General features: G+C 43.2%; 2 protein-coding genes across 5 annotated transcripts; both read left to right on the top strand.

The window, feature by feature from the left end:
* Positions 1-87: 87 nt before the first annotated feature.
* zgc:66447 (SLAIN motif-containing protein-like) lies at positions 88-9,566 on the top strand. 3 transcript variants are annotated; one of them, XM_054792059.1, is made up of 9 exons: positions 88-358; positions 702-1,339; positions 3,879-4,015; positions 5,105-5,227; positions 6,724-6,864; positions 6,960-7,289; positions 7,391-7,531; positions 8,295-8,589; positions 8,807-9,566. In XM_054792059.1, the coding sequence occupies exons 2-9, from the start codon at positions 708-710 to the stop codon at positions 8,859-8,861; spliced, it is 1,854 nt and encodes a 617-aa protein (XP_054648034.1). In that variant the 5' UTR covers positions 88-358; positions 702-707; the 3' UTR covers positions 8,862-9,566. The 3 variants fall into 3 exon arrangements, with proteins under 3 accessions (XP_054648034.1, XP_054648033.1, XP_054648035.1); XM_054792058.1 differs by having other exon boundaries at positions 7,388-7,531; XM_054792060.1 differs by lacking the exon at positions 7,391-7,531.
* A 423-nt stretch (positions 9,567-9,989) lies between these two features.
* znf711 (zinc finger protein 711) lies at positions 9,990-17,139 on the top strand. Of its 2 annotated transcripts, XM_054792056.1 has the most exons (8): positions 9,990-10,157; positions 11,124-11,200; positions 11,310-11,421; positions 12,794-13,615; positions 13,710-13,853; positions 13,922-14,101; positions 14,226-14,360; positions 14,472-17,139. In XM_054792056.1, the coding sequence occupies exons 3-8, from the start codon at positions 11,343-11,345 to the stop codon at positions 15,650-15,652; spliced, it is 2,541 nt and encodes an 846-aa protein (XP_054648031.1). In that variant the 5' UTR covers positions 9,990-10,157; positions 11,124-11,200; positions 11,310-11,342; the 3' UTR covers positions 15,653-17,139. The 2 variants fall into 2 exon arrangements, with proteins under 2 accessions (XP_054648031.1, XP_054648032.1); XM_054792057.1 differs by lacking the exon at positions 11,310-11,421.
* Positions 17,140-18,525: the final 1,386 nt, after the last annotated feature.

Genomic DNA, 18,525 nt, shown 5'->3' with positions numbered 1-18,525 from the left:
CCCAGTGGCGATAATAAAGGATAAACAAATAATATTCGTTTATCAATATCGCCCCCTTCCAATAGGGGGCGCTGGATATCAGTGCGAACCCTCGAGGAGGGGCTCTGCGGGTCTTGCTCAGTCGGCTAACTAAAGTCCATCAACAAGCTAGTTAGCGCTGAGTGAACGCCATGAATGTTCACAGTGAAGCCCCGCTGGCTTTACGAGAGCATGGACACAAACTATTAACGACAAGATTCATTTGGTTGTGATTCGGTGCCTCATTCATGCGGCCGTTTGTGTTCGGAGGAGTTTGAGAACGGAGTGGCGGGCACGTTCAGTCGTCACTGCTTGAGAGGACAACACGGAACACTCACCGGTACGTTTGTTTTGCTGATAGCATGCTAACCTAGCTAACATGAAGCACAGCGCATGAACGTACGCGAGTGAATTGTTATTATGTTCATTGATGACAACAGTTACGTTTTAAGGCAATGGCGTTGCTGCTGGTATCGTCCAGTTTCTGCTACGAGGTGTAGAAGTGGTGTAAATGTGTTGGTGAATACGAACGCCTGTTCTGAAATCGTGGCTCATTTGACTGGTTAGATGAATGAATTGTATGTGTATGGGATAGCCAAGAGAAAACGAGCACACTTCTGTCCTGTAAATAAGCGCGCCTTCCCCCATTGTAACCATCCTAATATGAGTTTAACTCCTAACAGAAGAGCATGGTGGTTCCGGACAGCGCCAGCCTGGTCCCCCAGCCTGAGAGTGGTAGTCCCCCTGGCCTCATGGAAGGCTCCAAGCTTGGATGCGAGGAGGAAGTGGAGGGGGGTCAAGACCTAGCCGTGGTGGAGCTGGAGGAGGTCCGAAAGTTGCAGGAACTTGTTCATAGATTGGAGGTGCAGAATGAGACGCTGCGCAACCGGGGAAGCAAAAACATCATCAACAGAGGAGCCAGCAGCGAGAGCAGCCTCACCTTGGCTGTCAATATCAACGAAAGCCTAAATTGTGGAGGGGGCAGCAGAGACTTGGAGCTGTCCACCCCGCAGGAAAGCTGCAGCAGCAGTGAAGAGATGTCCCCACTCCCTGGCACCAACACGCTGGAGGAGGAGGAGGGTGGAGAAGATGATTTAGTGGAGGATGGCGGTCCGTGCAGCGGCTTCCTCACGTTGACCTGCAGCGGAGGGTCGAGACAGACCCAGGGCCAAAGCGTGACGCCTGACAGCCCCTCGCAGGAGAGTTATGAGTCAGAGACCCTAGCAGAAAGCGATTCAGGCGTGGACCAAACAGCATTAGATGAGGTGGACGTTCTCGATTTGGATGATGAGTGTGCCGAAGTTGAAGATGAGGACAGTTGGTACGTTTCCACTACTTCACCACACGTCTCAAAAATGTTATAACTTGTCCAAAATGCACACACACTGGTAGCTTTGGGTAACAAGTCTGCAGTAAGATGAGTCACATGTGCTTTTTTTAGTTTGAACTTTGTTTTTAAAGTGCATTTCTACCCTGTAGCGCATGTGACTGGTATGTCTAATTAGGCACTTCTGAGTTTTACATCATTCTGAAACATAAACATCCCCTTTTAGACTATAAATGATGAGCAAGAAGTATTTGGAAAGCCACTTCAAGGCATTTTTAGCATTGAAATTTATCAGGAAATTAAATGAAGCCAGCCTCTGGGAGTGGTTTTAAGTAGTGCAAACATCAGAGGCTGCGAGCTCTGACTTAAAAGTACTGTCTGCCTTGGTTAGGCACTTTCGAAGTGCTCTAAGCATTGTAAATCGCTCTCTTCCTGCTCTACCATTACATGTCTCTTCCCACGTAGCACACGCGTTAGTTATGTTTGTCATCAGAATATAATAGCGATTTAGAAAAGTTTAGCTGCTAATGTTAGGTATCATTGAATGTATAACATATCACAACAATGCAATTACTCCAAACTGAACGACGCAATTACTCCAAACTGAAGTGTAATTTGGAGCCGAAGAGTGAGAACACCTTCAACTGAGTCCTCTGAGGTAAACAGGTAACAGATACTGTATGCCTTTGACTTGCTACCTGTTTGTCAGGTTTTGGCAGTTTGTTTTTTTAATCCATAGTTGCAGGTTTATAATAGCTCAAAGGCTCAAGATTGCTGTTTTATGTGTCGCCAAATGAACCAAAATGAACACCACACATGCCTCATCAAAGCATTCAATTTGATGATTAGTCGTCGTTAAAAGTAGTTAAATGTGGGGACTTTACTGCAGCGAGGAGAAACTGTGTTGATTTCAGTCTCAACTACTTTGCTGTCCAAAGGACAACATGTCGTAGCTACATAAGGAAACCCCTCTGTTACTTCCCTCAGTACAACACTGACATCGAAACAGGAGGTCAGAACATTCACCTTCCTTCCTGTTAAGAATGGTTCTGAAATAGCCATTCATTGATTTTATATGCACAATATTTGCTACTCCAATCCCCAAAGCAACAACAAAACTATTAAGCATTAATAGAAATCATTTATATATAAAAAGATAAAGCGGAGTCGCCTTGTGTTCTTGGAGGCTAATTTAGATGCCAAACAGCCAGAGCATTCATGGCTTTTATTCAGTTTCACATCATTAGCCATACCATATGTGATTTAGAGGGTCATCATAGCCAAAATACCCAGTAATCCGGGTAGGAACATAATCTGATGCTGGCCTGGCTGCTGCCGCATGGATAAACTGCTTTGGGTGGGATTGCACAGCATGTGACACAGGGCCCCAACTGTGTCCAGACTGCAACTGGGACGGAAACCGCGCTGTGGGAGGCTGTCAGAGCTCTGGGGAATGTGGGAGCCGATCTTTACATGGCAAAAAATTGGTTGGACATGGAAGAATGGGTTTTTGTTGTTATTTTAGAGTAACAAACATGACGAAATAGAGGGTTTTACCACTGGTAAAGTTTAGGAACGGGAAAACAAGATCCAAGAAATGCAAAATTCAGATCTATCACTCACAAACTTACGATCAAATGCCATTTTGATAATTGTTAGAAAATGGCTAGAATAAATTCACCCTGGACAAAATTTGCGTGCAACTGTTCACAGTAACACAAAGTCAGGAAATCACTTGTCATAATGCTGCTGGAGGACATATGTCGCTGTGACGCAGTGCAGTCAACTAAAATCGGAGCTTAACTGCCCTTTATGACACACTGCTACTATTTTATAGACAAGCAGTAACATTAATGAGGCCACAGGGGTTGTGACAGTCCTGATGCACATACAGTGAATGCGTAATGTTGATCAAACGCACTGTTGTGTCCATAAAAAGCCCTCCCACAGAGAGAAGCTGTGCTCTTCGGCGGCATGTGCGACCTCAATATTCCTCTTTGTGTTGTTGCTCATTTTGCTGGGAAATTTGCGCCTTTGTGTTTGCTCAATGGAAAGATGATTTACGGATGATTCTGTTTCCGAACCAGTTAGTCCGGGTCCTTTGTGCATGCACCTCAAAAGATGAGCCCGTGTGACCACCATTTCACAGTGTTTGGCTGTTTGCCGTTGTCGTTTATAAAAAAAAAAACAACCTCATCATTGTGTTCCTTTTTTATGAGCCTTATTTCTTGCATTGATACCCAAACTTCAGGTCGACGGTGATGCAAAATTGTGCTCTGTTGGAACCTTTTTGCTCCTTTATCCACTCTGCTCTTGTTTTAGAAACCCAGTTGTGTGAGTGTGTAGGTTTTGTCCTGAATCTGTCCAAGTTTGTGAAAAATAATGCATGCACAGCAAGACTTTTTGTAGTTTCATGCCGCAACCACACTTGTGGTGAACAGTCAGCTGTAGCCTCCAATTCAAAGCTTTCCTCTATATTGCTCTCCCATATCTCTTTCACATCTTTGCTGTGTGCTTTGTTTGCTGTCACCAGGTTGTATGTATCGCCTAAAAAAGAGGTTTCAAACGCAGGCCCACAGTCCCCTTTGAAGTGGTGTCGGCAGGTTCTGGACCACCGTAGCCCAGAGACGGAGAAGGCATGTCGGACCCTGATAAACCGTTTGGACCAGTGTATGCATTTTAAATGCTTTTTTTTCACATTTATTTTTATTAACATGTAATTGATGTTCTATTTTACTGGCACAAGCAGTTGAAAGTAAAAGCTCACAAAGCATTTTTTAGTATGAAGACTAAGTGGATATTATAAATAATTCATGGATTTAATATAATGTAGTTGAAGCAATTGGGACAAAATGGAGTGCACTGCTTTGCTCCAACCAGCAGAGGCACTGTTGATTCAGTCACAGCTAGTTTGCAGTCTAAGGAAGCGCAACACAACACAGGTAGCGCTGCATCCACGCTATGGCAGAAATCAATTATTCTGCTCCATAAAGCACTGGTATTCAGAACATTCACTGAAAAATGTTCTCATTCCATTTAAATTGTTTAAAATAATAAAGGAAATCTAGTCCCGTCCTCAATTTCTTCATGTCTCTACCCAAGAGATTCTCTCCCTAAGATACTGTTAACAATTAGTGCACATATTTTAGAAAATAGCCATATTATGTGAACATACTGCACTCTTGGCTATGTTGGGTGTGTGCTCTTGAGGCAGAAGTAATGAAGTGGCTCATCCAACACACCCCTTTCATTATTTTATCACTCTGCAGCACGTATTTCCTGCTCTCTACAGAAGCCAAACAACAGAGCTATTCCCAGTAGAGCGGAATGACTACAAAAGTCATGCGTCCCTCCCGAGGGCAGGCCTTCCTTTTTAAATGGCAGCACAAAGAGTCAAACTGCATGTTTTACACACATACACTACTTCATATTTTTATAAACACCTTTTATACATAGCCAGCTGGTCATCCTAGCAGTTTAGTAAATAAAAGCCCCTGCTATAAATCTTTTTAACACACGCACATATATCTATATATATCTATATATATATATATATATATATGTATGTTTGTTTTTTTAATGAGCATACATTATTACAGTGTAGTACCATTTCATATTGCAGCGACTCTTGCCCTGCCGTTAAATTGGAGCACTACAATGTTTTCATTCTGCATCTTTTGTTTACCTGTTACACCTGACTCACCGTGACTTTGCTATTGTTGAACGTAATCCTCGCTATTCCTTCCTTTTTCTCCCCAGCATCCCGATGGAGGAACATGTACAGCAGCCCATCAACAGAGGCAGGGTCGGCAGGCTCAGGCTTGATCTCTCCTGGGTACCACAAATCGACTAACAAATCTCTACTAACCTGTGGCAGCTCAGGTATGGCATGACATTAACACGCTGTGCCCCTCATGTTCTGCACAACACTGCAGCAGGACTGATGTCTTTTTTTTGTTTTGGGATGTAGGTCACTTGTCATGTGTGTGCACTAACGTGTCAACAATTGGGGTGGGAGTCTGAGTGGCTTACTTGAATCCTTTTTGCATGTTCTACTGGGTTTGCTTTATATCACATATACTTAAAATTACTGCTAATTTTCCACTTCACACTGCCCAGGCAACTAGTGGTATGCTACAATTCATGTAGTATAAAGTGTTTTTGCTCATTTTTATGACAAAAATGTAGCACTTTCTCTCCATTAATTACAACCACTTATAGTTGGTTATTATCTATTACCTATCTATCCACTTATAATTCTATATTACTTAATTAACACTATGGAAGATGGCTAGTAATTGTCTAATGTATATGTGATGTGTACACACTGCTTTTTTAAAGGTGTTGATAAGTATGAAATGTACATAACTATCGGACTTGAGGTTTGCTATTGCATTTGCTCTCCTGGTAGTCCTGACATTGTCTCACAACCACCGACGTTGCTAATGTTGTTGTCAAATTCTACAAGTAACCGTTTTTGCATGACTGTAAATGCTCGGCTTGAGGTGTGGTGACCCAATCTAATTCAGGCACATGTGGCTTTGCCAGGAGACCTGATCCAAAATACAGTACCAGCCACAAGTTTGGACACACATTCTCATGAGAAGTTGGCGTCCAAACTTTTCACTGGCACGTAATCGGAACGGAGTACATGTGTTTGCTTGTCAGTGTACTAACTGATCTGCTTGGTGGAAAAACAAACTAAAGCCTTACATTTCAGCTGGTTTGTTTGAAAGCTAACATTCTTCCAGCTCATTATGACTGTCTGAGAAGTCATTAATTATAAATAGTACCGTGAGCCTCGTCAATCAACACCTGCCATGAGCAGAGCAGTCTTGACAAATCCTGAAGGCACCTAATCTTTTGTGATCACTGCAGTTACCACAAGGCTGATGAGCTAACATTTATCATTGTCCTGTTACTGTGGAACCCCATCAACCAGGACATGAATGGCTCTCGCTACTTTTTCTACTTGTGCGGCTGAAATAATATTATTTTTAATTATTGTCTTGGTTAAAATTACAGTGGAATTTCCAAAGGTCAACCAAAAAATGCATTCAGGAACAGCGGCTGGTGTCTGATTTGTTTGGATTTTATAATAAAATTCTAATGGAAATAATGCAATAAAAATTGCTCTTTTCCCAAACTGTTGCTAATTGTGTGACTTTTCCTGGTCGGTTTTCAAATTGGTACAATTTCAAGGTACTCTTAAGTGCAGGGTTCCCCCCAAGAAGGTCAGGTTACAGCGATCACATTACAGTCAGCTACACACGCGCATGTGTGCTGTAAACTTGGGGAAACGCTGAAGTGACTACAAAAATGTGGTCCGGGATGTTGATCACAAAGATGCTGTTTTAAACAATCATCCCACTCGACAGGTGTCTCAGGTGGACCCTCAGCTTTGAGCTCCCAGTCCTCTGTAGACAGCGAACTCAGTACTTCGGATGACTCCATCTCCATGGGTTATAAACTGCAGGATCTTACCGATGTCCAGATCATGGCTCGCTTACAAGAAGAGAGTGAGTTGAGAGATGTTCACAATTGGCCTTTCCACATAAAGTTGTTCATTTGAGCATATTGTTAATTAGACATGGCTTATTATTTTTATTGTTAGGCCTGAGGCAGGATTACGCTTCCAGCTCAGCATCTGCATCACGGCGTAGCTCCACAACGTCCCTGCAATCCCTTCGCCGCGGCGGCACCTACAGCGACCAAGAATTTGACAATTACAGCCTGGAAGATGAAGAGGATGAATTCAGCCCTGTGCCCCAGCAACGTCGGCGCTTCACTCCCTCGCCCTTGGGGTCACCTCGGTGCCTGTCGCCCTCCACCTCCAACCACGGTCAGGAGCATACCAACAGACTCGGGGCCCCTCGCACAAGAACACCCAGACGCTCTCTACAGGGCCCCAGCGCGGAGCTCCTCAAATTTGCCAAGAGTGAGGGTAGGCAAAAATCTTTCCGATCATGCCCAATCGTGTGACATTTCAGTCAAGGTGACAACATCCGACTTGCTAAATGTTTTGTCCACCTGTGGTTCCAGAAGAGTTGAGGCACAGCATGCCTAATCTGGCCCCCCGCACCAGCCTACGTTCGCTGGAGGCAGTCAGAAACAGCCGCAGCATGGAGGCTAACCTCCAAAGCTCTGGCAACCGCATGTCCCACTTGACTCCCTGCCCTTCCTCAGGTAACCCCACCCTCTTTTCCTGACCCCTGTCCTTTCATGGAATGACATCTGCCTGTAGGGATACTGTATCCCTGAGCAATGTTGCTTCCATGACACCGCCCCACTACCTCTTACATTTCTGTTTCAATTATCCAGGTTAGTGCTGCACATTTGCTGCTATTTACGTAAAAACCATCGAAGTTGCTAGAGATCAGCTCTTAAATTAAACTCTTATGAGCTATATTTGTTATCATCGTTATATTTGTCCAAACAAATGTACCTTTAGTTGTACCAGGCATCAAAATGGATCAATAAAATGAAAGGTCTAACCATTTTTTCCATGACTGTAGCTGCCACACTTCCCCCTCTGATCTGTTAGTATCATGTTATTCATTAACCTGACGAACATAGAGTCACTGCACACTATTAAGTAAACCTGCACACACGAACTCCATCATAATGTGAGCTGTATCTAATATTTTTGCCTTTCTCGTGTCATGTAACTCTCAGTATCATGCAAAGCAGTTATACGGCAACAACGGTAATGTGTTTATCAAAACCGAGCATTACCTTTTTTATAGAGATGTATTTTTTTATTGTTTTGGAACTTGTGCAGGTGTACCTAATGATGCAGTCATTGTATGTTGAACGCTTCCCACATTTTGCCCTTCTTCTTCCTTATTCTCTTCCCTTTTTTGCCAGACAGTGTTTGTTTTATACATTCAGTTACACCAACTGTCATAAAAACAGCACTGACAAGCACCGTCTTTCTTGCTTACTAAAGGTATGGCTAGTAGTCGTCTGCGTGGCAACGGCCAATCTCCTCTCTCCATGCGAGCTCCAGTGAAAGCTGTCACACCCGTGGGCTCCATGGCAGCTCGTCAGCCTTCCAGAGGCCTGCCTGTTATCCAAGCGCCTACTGCAACTGGGGCCCACAGGGTCCAGCCCACTGGCTCTGCTAATGGCGGAGCCTACATACCAGGGAGAACCTCCACTGGGACGGGGCGACCCACGATGGGCAGAGGGCAGTCTACACCGGCATCATCCACTAGAAGTAAACTATCACAACCTGCCAGAAGGTGAGTGCTTTAATAATGTGGGTATTTACTTACCTTCATTGTAACTATTAACTTCTCACTCAGAAAAACTCACTGGTTTGTTGAGTGCAATGTTACTCCTCTGTTTATGAGGTCATAACAATAACACCATTGTACTATGGAGTTATCACAAAGAGTAGTTTGATGACACTTCAAGCGCTTCCTATGAACAAAGACAGACTCTATGTTTTATTAACAGGTCTTTGGGTATGGCTAGAATCTCAGATGAATCCTGGAAAGATGGCTGCTACTGAGTCCGATGGCCGATGATGAAGGAATTTCACTGCTGCACTCCCCGCTTTACTCAGTGACATCTTAGAGTTTAAAGTACAAAGCAAAGTAAGGACTGGATTTAGTCAAGACTCATCTCTCTAGCTTGCATGAAGCATTGTCAGCAGCATCCAGTGTGGATGTGTTGACTAACAAGAAGGCACACTCCCAACAAAGGATATTATGGACAATCTCAGAGCTTCCAGAAGATTTCTTTAGGTGGATTTTACTTATTTTTCTATGTGAAACACTGCTGGAGTTAAGGGTTGTAATTACTTTGTGAAGTTATTGATATGAAGGCAATTTAAAAGAACATGTTGGTTTGTGCATTCCTGTGTGAATTCCTACTAGATGTAGGCACTGCATGCATGATGTTTTTTCGTTTTCCTTCCATTGTTATGTAACCCTAATATGACAATTCTGTCATGTGTCGCACAATATTATGTGAAAATTTTGGAATGATTCACAGATTTTTGTTTACACGGCAATGAAACTGCAGCATTGTACCACACTGCCCTCGTTCATATTTTAAATACATATGTGTGGATTGTGCCAAGGTGCATCTGAGTCACAACACTCTTACCAAATTATCACTAGTTCTCAAAAGTACAATGATGCATTTTTATTGCACATGCATTGGCAGTGTCTTTGTGTTTTGGTATCTACTGAAATAAAGTATGTTTATGCAATGCAGGCCTCCTGCCTTAGACAGCTCCCACTGTCGTGTAGTGTATATCTGACAAGAAATAACTAAAATAAAATGGAAAATAAAGCTCAGCCTAAAACCTACAGCATCTATTTGCATCTCATGCTAACAAATTCCAACTGCAGCAGTAGGATGTTTGCTGGGTGGATGACCAAAAATGCTACCCAACCCCTCCCTGACAAAATGGCCTACAGGCCTCATCTGTGCAAAGAAATGTAGGAGGAAATTATTCCGAAATGTTTTCATGGGTTTGTGTGGTTAAAATAAATTGTGTTTCCATGCACACTGCGCATATTATGTTGTCATTAACATAAAGACAGTTAGTGTAACTGCTCGCTTATGCATGACGCAAATAGTAAGGGATCAGCGGTAAACGAGGCCACGCATTGTCTGCCCCCCGCCCTCCCTCTGCTTGTCAGGAAGCAAGCTGATTGGCCGAGGCCTAGCAAAGAGTGCCCGGGGATCCAAAACTGCAGGCCGCACTTAGCTTACCGTCAAAAATAAACCAAAACAATAATAGTCAAAACGGAGGAGGGTGAGAAACACCGAAAGAGTCGGAAGACGACATTATCAGGTAAATTCGCTTTTATCCAATTCGAATGGAACGTGGTTTAATCCGCAGGGGCCCAGTCGGCCGTAGCGGGCCTCTTTCAGCCTTCTCGAAAAACAACATGGAGATAATGCGGCACAGGGTGGCTCCACCTAGCTTAGCAGGCTAGCTTGCTAGACGGACGGTCTCGCTCGCTCCAATTCGTAATTGATATGCTGTGAGACAAGAGTTCGGCGCCTTGTGTAATGACGCCGTTATTGTGAGACCATTGTTAACCATATACTTCAGAATTTCCGATTTTAAGGCGACCGACGAATGTGCGGGGTTAGCCGTTATGCTAAAACAAAATGGCGCTGGGCGGATCAGTCATAGCTTGTTTGCTAGTTAGCTTCGGTTGGGTGGAAAGCGGTAGCCGACCCTCCTGGAAACATTGCATAACGTCTGCAGTATTTCAAGGCTGGGGAAATTTCCTGGATATATTTTTTTACTTGTTGTAATAATAGTGTGGGTAAATAATGTGTGAACAAACAACTAAAAAGCAAGGGAAACTTTAGCGCACTGCAGATAGACAATACTTTGTTTTGAGCAGTGACGTGACGGCAGTGCATTTCCTCCTACTGATAACATGCAGGAATCCCACAGAGGCGATACTTGTGGGCTTGTCCTGCCCACTTTGCAGGGCACTCAGCTTTTTCCAACCGAGCTCTTTCAATCAAGCGCAACGAGCTCCAGGTGTATGGTTATATAGCCAGTGGTTAAAGCCGCTTGCAGTACTATTGGTTGGCATTGGACGGAGCCAGTGGTCAACAGTATGTCGTTCCACTTCCCCAGTGCAGCAAACACCGCAATTAAGTTTGATATAGCCCATCACACGTTCTTTCGCTCATACCCGTATATGCCTATTAGAGTGTATACGGACAGTACTACATTGATCTCAACACATTTCAATATGATATGGTTACTAATATTTGTGATTTTTTTTTCTCCCAGATGGATCAAATGCATTGATGGGAGGACACGTCTAATATCCTGTTTTTATTTTAAGGTTCTGGGCAGCAAATGTGAAGGTATTTAATTTTGAATTGTATGAACTACTATTACTAGTACTACTGTGTTATAATAAGCAGCACGCACAATTAAGGGGATAAAAGGCTACTAACTTATGCTATCTTATAGTTTTCAGGTTGTTTTATTTTCCCTGAATTAAACATGGACCAAGGAGGTGGTGTGTTGGAATTACATACACAGGAGCTGAAGATGCCCCATGCTATGATCATGCAAGACTTTGGTAGGTGGTGAAGTTGTCAGCATTTCCTTATTTAATGATTGTTAAAGGCCGCACGGTGGTCTAGTGGTTAGCATGTTGGCCAACACAGTAACAGTCTGGAGATCGGCAAGATATGGGTTCGATTCTCCCTTGTGGAGACTCCCTGTGTGGAGTTGGCATGTTTTCTCCGGGTATTCCGGTTTCCTCCCACATTCCAAAAACATGCATGAATGTGAGTTGTTTGTCTATATGTGCCCTGCGATTGGCTGGCGACCAGTCCAGGGTGTACCCCGCCTGTCGCCCAAAGTCAGCTGGGATAGGCTCCAGGATGCCCCCGTGACCCTAAAGAGGAGAAGCGTTATAGATGGATGACTGTTAAAGTTGTAACCAAGCTTGTAAAGAACAGTAAGAATCATGTTGGCCAAAAGAGCAGAGTCACATCAATCGTCTTTTTTGGGCTGAATGAAAATTTGTGCCAAACGTCTGTGTTTCATAAGCTCTGAAACTGTAGCGCTGGTCAAAAGCTGGAATGTGATGCACTATTATGAGACAAAACACTGATCATGCGAGGGGAAGTGTTCACCGAAGTCTGATGTGAGAGCGTGGATAATAACGTAGCTTATAGCTCAGTATGAAAAATCTATGAGAGTCTTAACACATTCATTTACAGCACAGCAACCTGCACATGAGTGTTCACTAAGGATTGTGTGGGTATTGGGACAAAACAAAAAGTCCTTCATTGAGAGTTGTGAAGAAGTGCTTCTGCTGCAGAAGAGGAGTGCAAATCCCAATGTCAGCTACAACAATAACAAGAAAACGTGAAACTTTAACAGAGGATGTACTGTTTCAGCTTTTATTTTAAAGAGGCGCATATTCAATTATTTATTAATTTATTTATAATATTGTTTTACAGTCAAACCTTATATTATTTATGTGACATTTGATCCTGTTTTCTTTTAAATGCAATATAAGTGCCAGTTTAACTGTCTTGTATTGAATGCAGGGTTTCATCACATTCGATATTCATATGAGAGAGTCTGTTTGATGCAATTTTAAGGCAAAATGAGGTTCGGACCTTGTATGTGAAAATATTAGGCATATTTAGTTTTATTCGGCAATTTTAGTTGAAGACCCCTGTCTTAAGGCAAAATGAGGTTCGGACCTTGTATGTGAAAATATTAGGCATATTTAGTTTTATTAGGCAATTTTAGTTGAAGACCCCTGTCTTAAACCATTATTGGTAACATATAACTTATTTTTTAGGCTGAAAAAAATGTAATGTTAAACCGGTGATGTACAGCAGCTTTTACTTTTAATAGGTTATTCTGTCCAGCTTTAGTAAAATAATGTATGTGACTTACCTTTCATTAATAACTTTATTTTGTTTTAACAGTTGCAGGAATGGGTGGCTTGGCACACATTGATGGGGATCACATTGTGGTGTCTGTGCCAGAGGGCATGCTCCTTTCTGACGTGATGACGGACGAGGGCATCCTCCTGGAGCATGGGCTTGAAGTGGAGGGCCTGACTCAGGTAGTGGAAGGCCTTGAAACTGAAGTAGTGGAAAGTCTACACGCGGATGTCGAGGGATTGGAGGCAGAGGTGGTTGATGGGCTACAGACACAAGTGGTGGAGCTGGAGGCTCATGTTGTGGAAGGCCTAGATGGTGAAGTGGAGGTGGAGGGCCTTGAAGCACAGGTGGTCGAAGGTCTGGAAACCGAGGTCGATGTGGAGGACCTGGAAGCTCATGTTGTCGAAGGCCTTGAGGAAGAAGTGGAGGTGGAGGGACTAGAAGCAGAGGTTGTTGAGGGTCTGGAGGTGGACGTAGAAAGTCTGCAGTCTCAGGATGTCGACGGCCATGAAATAGGAAACGAGGACATGGTACAGTCGGAACACAGTGTGATCATGCCGGAAAACATCTTGGGGACAGAGGTCGCAATAGAGGCGGCTCTGGACCACCACCACGTGCTAACCTCGGACCTTATCCAGGATGCCAACCCTGACGACATGTCAGACCAAGTGTTTGTAGCAGAGCTTCTGTCTGAGCACCAGGACAACACTCTAGACCACCAACTTGTAGCAGAGGGGCTGATGGTGACAGAAGCCAGTGCAGAGACCATAATCCACCAACAACTTCCATCTGAGGCGGTTCCTCTGCAGATGGATGAGGATGATGATGGAAGAAGCAGCTCTGAAGATTACCTCATGATTTCCTGTAAGATTGTGTTCCACATATGGCGGTGTTTGTTAATATGAATGTCATGTTTTTGATAACTGGAGTTTTTTTTCCATGTCTTTTTGTTGTTCAGTGGACGAGGTGGGAGAGAAACTGGACATAGGAGACACCCCTCTGGAGATTAGCACCGAGGTAATGGAAGACAAGGAGTGCAAGGAGGATGGTGCTGAAGTTATCAAAGTCTACATTTTCAAAGCAGAGGCAGATGATGATTTAGGCAAGTTGCTGAGTTTTTCCTCGCCAAACTACCGTTATGACTTTGATTAACATTGTCGTCTTCTTCAGGTGGAACAGAGGTAATCACTGAGGATGATTATCAAAATGGCCACCCAGATCTTGAAGCTGCATCATCAGGAAGACTTGGAGTTGGCCGTGACAAGATGGTCTACATGGCAGTCAAGAAGGAACCAAAAGTAGAAGAGGACGATGAGGATGACAGTGATGAGGACGATGATGATGACATTAGTATGTTCTTGAGTCAACGTATCAAAAGCTTCTTGTCCTTTGTCTTTGTTTTGAATTTACGGTCGTAAAGACTTCATAGAGAAAGTGACTCATATGACTGACATTGTTTGCTTGTTTTGTGCAGGTAATACCATAGATCAGGTGAAGAATGGAGCAGCAACACAATTTTTACAAATTCGAGAAGGTTTGGCCGCCAATCGTGCTCTCAAACCCAAAGCAAAGAAAAAGAAGAAAGGGGAGACTCGCCAGTGTCAGACCGGTATGAGCAATATGCCTGTCTTTTTACCCTGTTTGTGGTACAGATGGACAAATGGTTAGATTTCAGATTTTTCTCAACTTTCCACTCAAGTTTTCAACTTCCTCTTTTCAGCTGTCATCATTGGGCCTGATGGCATGCCTTTGACTGTATACCCCTGCCACATATGTGGAAAGAAGTTTCGCTCACGAGGCTTCCTCAAATGCCACATGAAAAACCATCCGGACCACCTCCTAAAGAAGAAGTACCAGTGTACAGACTGTGACTTCACCACCAACAAGAAGATCAGTTTCCACAACCATTTAGAGAGTCACAAGCTGCTGAGCCACAACAGTGAGCGCTCTCCAGAATACACAGAGTACGCACGGCGCCACCATGAGTCCAGCCCCCTGGGCTCTGACAAGCTCATTGTCAAGGACCGAGAACCCAAGTTGCATCACTGCAAGTACTGTGACTATGAGACTGCTGAGCAAGGCCTGCTCAATCGTCACCTGTTGGCGGTGCACAGTAAGAACTTTGCACATGTGTGTGTTGAGTGTGCCAAAGGCTTTCGCCACCCGTCCGAGCTGAAGAAACATATGCGGACCCACACAGGCGAGAAGCCCTATCACTGTCCGCACTGCGAATTTCGCTGTGCAGATCAGTCCAACTTAAAGACTCACATCAAGAGCAAGCATGGAGCAGATCTGCCCTTCAAGTGCAGCCACTGTCCGCAAGCTTACGCCGATGCACGGGAACTCCAACGTCACATCGAGATGGTGCAAGGCCACAAGACCCATCAGTGTCCTCACTGTGAGCACAAGAGCACTAACTCCAGTGACCTGAAACGACACATCATCTCTGTTCACACCAAGGACTTCCCTCACCAGTGTGACGTGTGTGAGAAAGGCTTTCACAGGCCCTCGGAGTTGAAGAAACACGCCGAGACGCACAAGGGCAGCAAGGTGCACCAGTGCCGGCACTGCAACTTCAACGCTCCTGACACGTTCACCTTGAGTCGCCATATTCTATCCTTGCATACCAAGGAACTTCCATTTAAGTGCAAAAGGTGCCGGCGAGGCTTCCGGCAGCCTGCAGAGCTGAAGAAACACATGAAGACGCACAGTGGTAGAAAGGTTTATCAGTGCCAGTATTGTGAGTACAACAGTACGGACGCTTCTGGCTTCAAGCGGCATGTCATCTCCATTCACACCAAGGACTACCCACACCGCTGCGACTACTGCACCAAAGGCTTCAGGAGGCCTTCTGAGAAAAGCCAGCACATAGCCAGGCATCACAAAGACATGTTAATGTAATGTGGTCACTCTTAATTAAGCTCACTCCTCCCCCCGCAGTAAATCTGTGTCACACACTTGGAGGTAATATTATTGTATTAAACATAAACATAAACATGGTGTAGGCTGTTGAAGGCAACTACATTATATTTGCCGTTCTGTGTTGTAATGGGTGTAAGAAACTCCTCCTAATGCCAGAACACGTTTTAGTTGTGAGTGAAATCTTAAAAAAAAAAAAAAAAAAACTAAATGAGTGTGCGCACCGAGTGGGACATCTGTAAATTATGTTTTTTTTTGTTGTTGCAGAAAATCACATAAGAACATATATTCAGGGTTTCAAATGTCTATTTTTATACCCATTCAGCTGAAATGCTGCAAGAGGCTAATTCTGTCCTGAAAAAATGGAAATGGTGGTTAATGAACGCCATTCTTCCTCTTCAGAAGATAAAAAAATATCCATAGTACCCAGCAGTATCATTATAACCAGCTTTTACCCCAACATTTATTTTCACTACCATCTGTTGTTCTTACAGCTTACACCATTCAGGAGCTCCTAAAAGGCTTTTGAGTGATGTTTACATACCTTACGCACCTTCTGAGCATATCTAGCGGTTTCCTCCATTCTGCATTTAAATACTTAAATTTCCCTCAAAATGATCACGTAAGATGCAACTGTAATCAGTTATATTTGTATTAAAGTTAATTCAGGGTTCCGGGACTGATCAGGCAGATGAGTCAAGTTGATCAAGTCTAACATCTCGTCGTCTTGCAGAAATCTGACAATTCTAATTAAGATGGTGCTACAAAATGAAACAGGTTTTTAAGAAATGAATTAGGTGGTTGGCTTCATGTTTGTTAACCACTCCGGTGGTTACATCCGACTGTTGTAAACTGCATTGTGTATGATGTTACCTTTGACACTGATGTGCTCAGTTAAATATTTGCTATCATGCCTTACATCTGCTGGTCTTTCTCCCTTAAGCACTGATGAACACAGCCAATTTGAAAATAAGTGATTTTTTTTTAACTCAAACATACTGTATCAATCCCATTCTCCCAGAGATTGTGTGTTTGAGTCAGTAGAAGGCACTTTAATACCTTGTATTTTTTGTATTTTAATGACATGTATGGGGTATATAAATATATGTATATGTTTAAGATATATATACATATAATATAAACCCTAGCTAATGATTACAACGCCTTGTGAGTGGGTAAATGTTATCTATAGCAAATGGGCACAATACAATTGTTGTCGAAAGTGGTGGGTGAAACCATTTATTGTTCTGTTCCATGGCAAAGAAGTGTGTGGGTTTTGTGTTTTGGTTTGTGCTCACTTAACAAAGGTTTCCAGACCCTAGTCCTGCAGTCCTATACGTAAACCCAGTCCAATCCCGCATTTGGGATGATTCCGTTGTCGGTGGTCATCATAATGGCATTAGTCTATTAAGTATGCACATATGCTGTTTCCATGAAATTGTGGTATATATTAAAATCCCTGCATTTCATGTACCTTAGTCTATATTTTTCTTTCAAGTCTGATTGTGGATAAACTACTGGTGGGGAAGAAACCAAAATAAACAAATATCTTTTTATGTTTCTTGTTTTTCTGATGACAGTTCAAGTTGAATCAGAGGTAAAGTGTACTTAAATAATTGGTTTAAAACTTGTTCATGTTACCATCAGAGACAAGTGTTGTGTCGTCCTGTCAAAGTGGGAATGTATGGTATAGTTGACTTGAGCACCATGAGCAAAAGAAATGTAACAGCGCTTGCTCAGTTTCTTAGAACATCTCTTGCATTCCGGTTAGGTTACCAAAAGCAACCGACGAGGAACGCAGTGGTCAAAATGCCAGTCATAAATCTCCCCTTTATTTCGCAGAATCATCTGAGAGTTCTCGCAAATGCGGCCGCCTTGTAGGAGCCACTACTTGGCCATCGCATCCCAATTATCTGCTTGTTTGGAGTCAGTAGAGCATCTAACACACTCCCACCTAAAAGGGGCCATCGCTGATGAGAATCGACGGCTGCATTAGGACATAATCCAGGTGTGTGCACAAGGTCACTGTCATTTATTTGATGTGTTGATTTGACACATATTAATGTTTGGGTTGATTATAATGATGCACTTGCTAAGGGTAAATCCGGGAAAACCTGTTGATGTGCCTGACTCAAATGTAATCATTTTGTCCTCAACAGCTGTCAGTAAGCCCAAATATGTGGGTTTAGTTTGTCGTGCATGTGAGTCAGGATCACGCAGCAGTGTGTTTGCACATTACAGTGAAGGGAATAGCAAAGACCTGGGAATTTAGCCATCAAGTCCTGATTTTGGCAGACAACCATGACACATTCCACACCCGATGCTGGCCCATTTAGCCAGAGTGGACAGGCCCAGATTTTCTCAGACAAGGCTATATTGCTTCCAAGTAGCGGGAGATTGCAGAGTCCTCGGGGAAATCACAATGCTTTGGAGTCAGGGACTGTGTCAGCAAGGAATGGGCTGCTGATAAGTCACAAAAGACAACTATTGACTGGGAGAGCGTCAGAAGGCCTGTGACAATTTTTGCGGGTTTAATGGTGTGTATTTGCATCCTATAGTGCAATGAGTGGACGTTCTATAACAAATACAACAGGATTATGTTGGTATCACATTAATTCATTTCCTATGACAAATGCTCCAAATAGAGGGTCATTTCTCAAAATGTTGCACCTGCGTGTTTCTAATATTTCAATGTATGAAACTATAATTTTATTAGCACTTCAATTGGCGCCACAAAAGTTGAATCTAAAAGCATATTTTTTAATGTATTTAATGTCGTATATATTTTTATTTTTGTAAAATGAAAATGATCCTCAATAGCTGTCATTCTTTTTGGTGATTTCAAAACTATCACA

The sequence above is a fragment of the Dunckerocampus dactyliophorus genome, chromosome 11, assembly GCF_027744805.1.
Source record: "Dunckerocampus dactyliophorus isolate RoL2022-P2 chromosome 11, RoL_Ddac_1.1, whole genome shotgun sequence".
In the NCBI taxonomy this organism is placed as follows: Eukaryota; Metazoa; Chordata; class Actinopteri; order Syngnathiformes; family Syngnathidae; genus Dunckerocampus; species Dunckerocampus dactyliophorus.
This window is presented reverse-complemented; position numbering and strand designations above follow the sequence as displayed.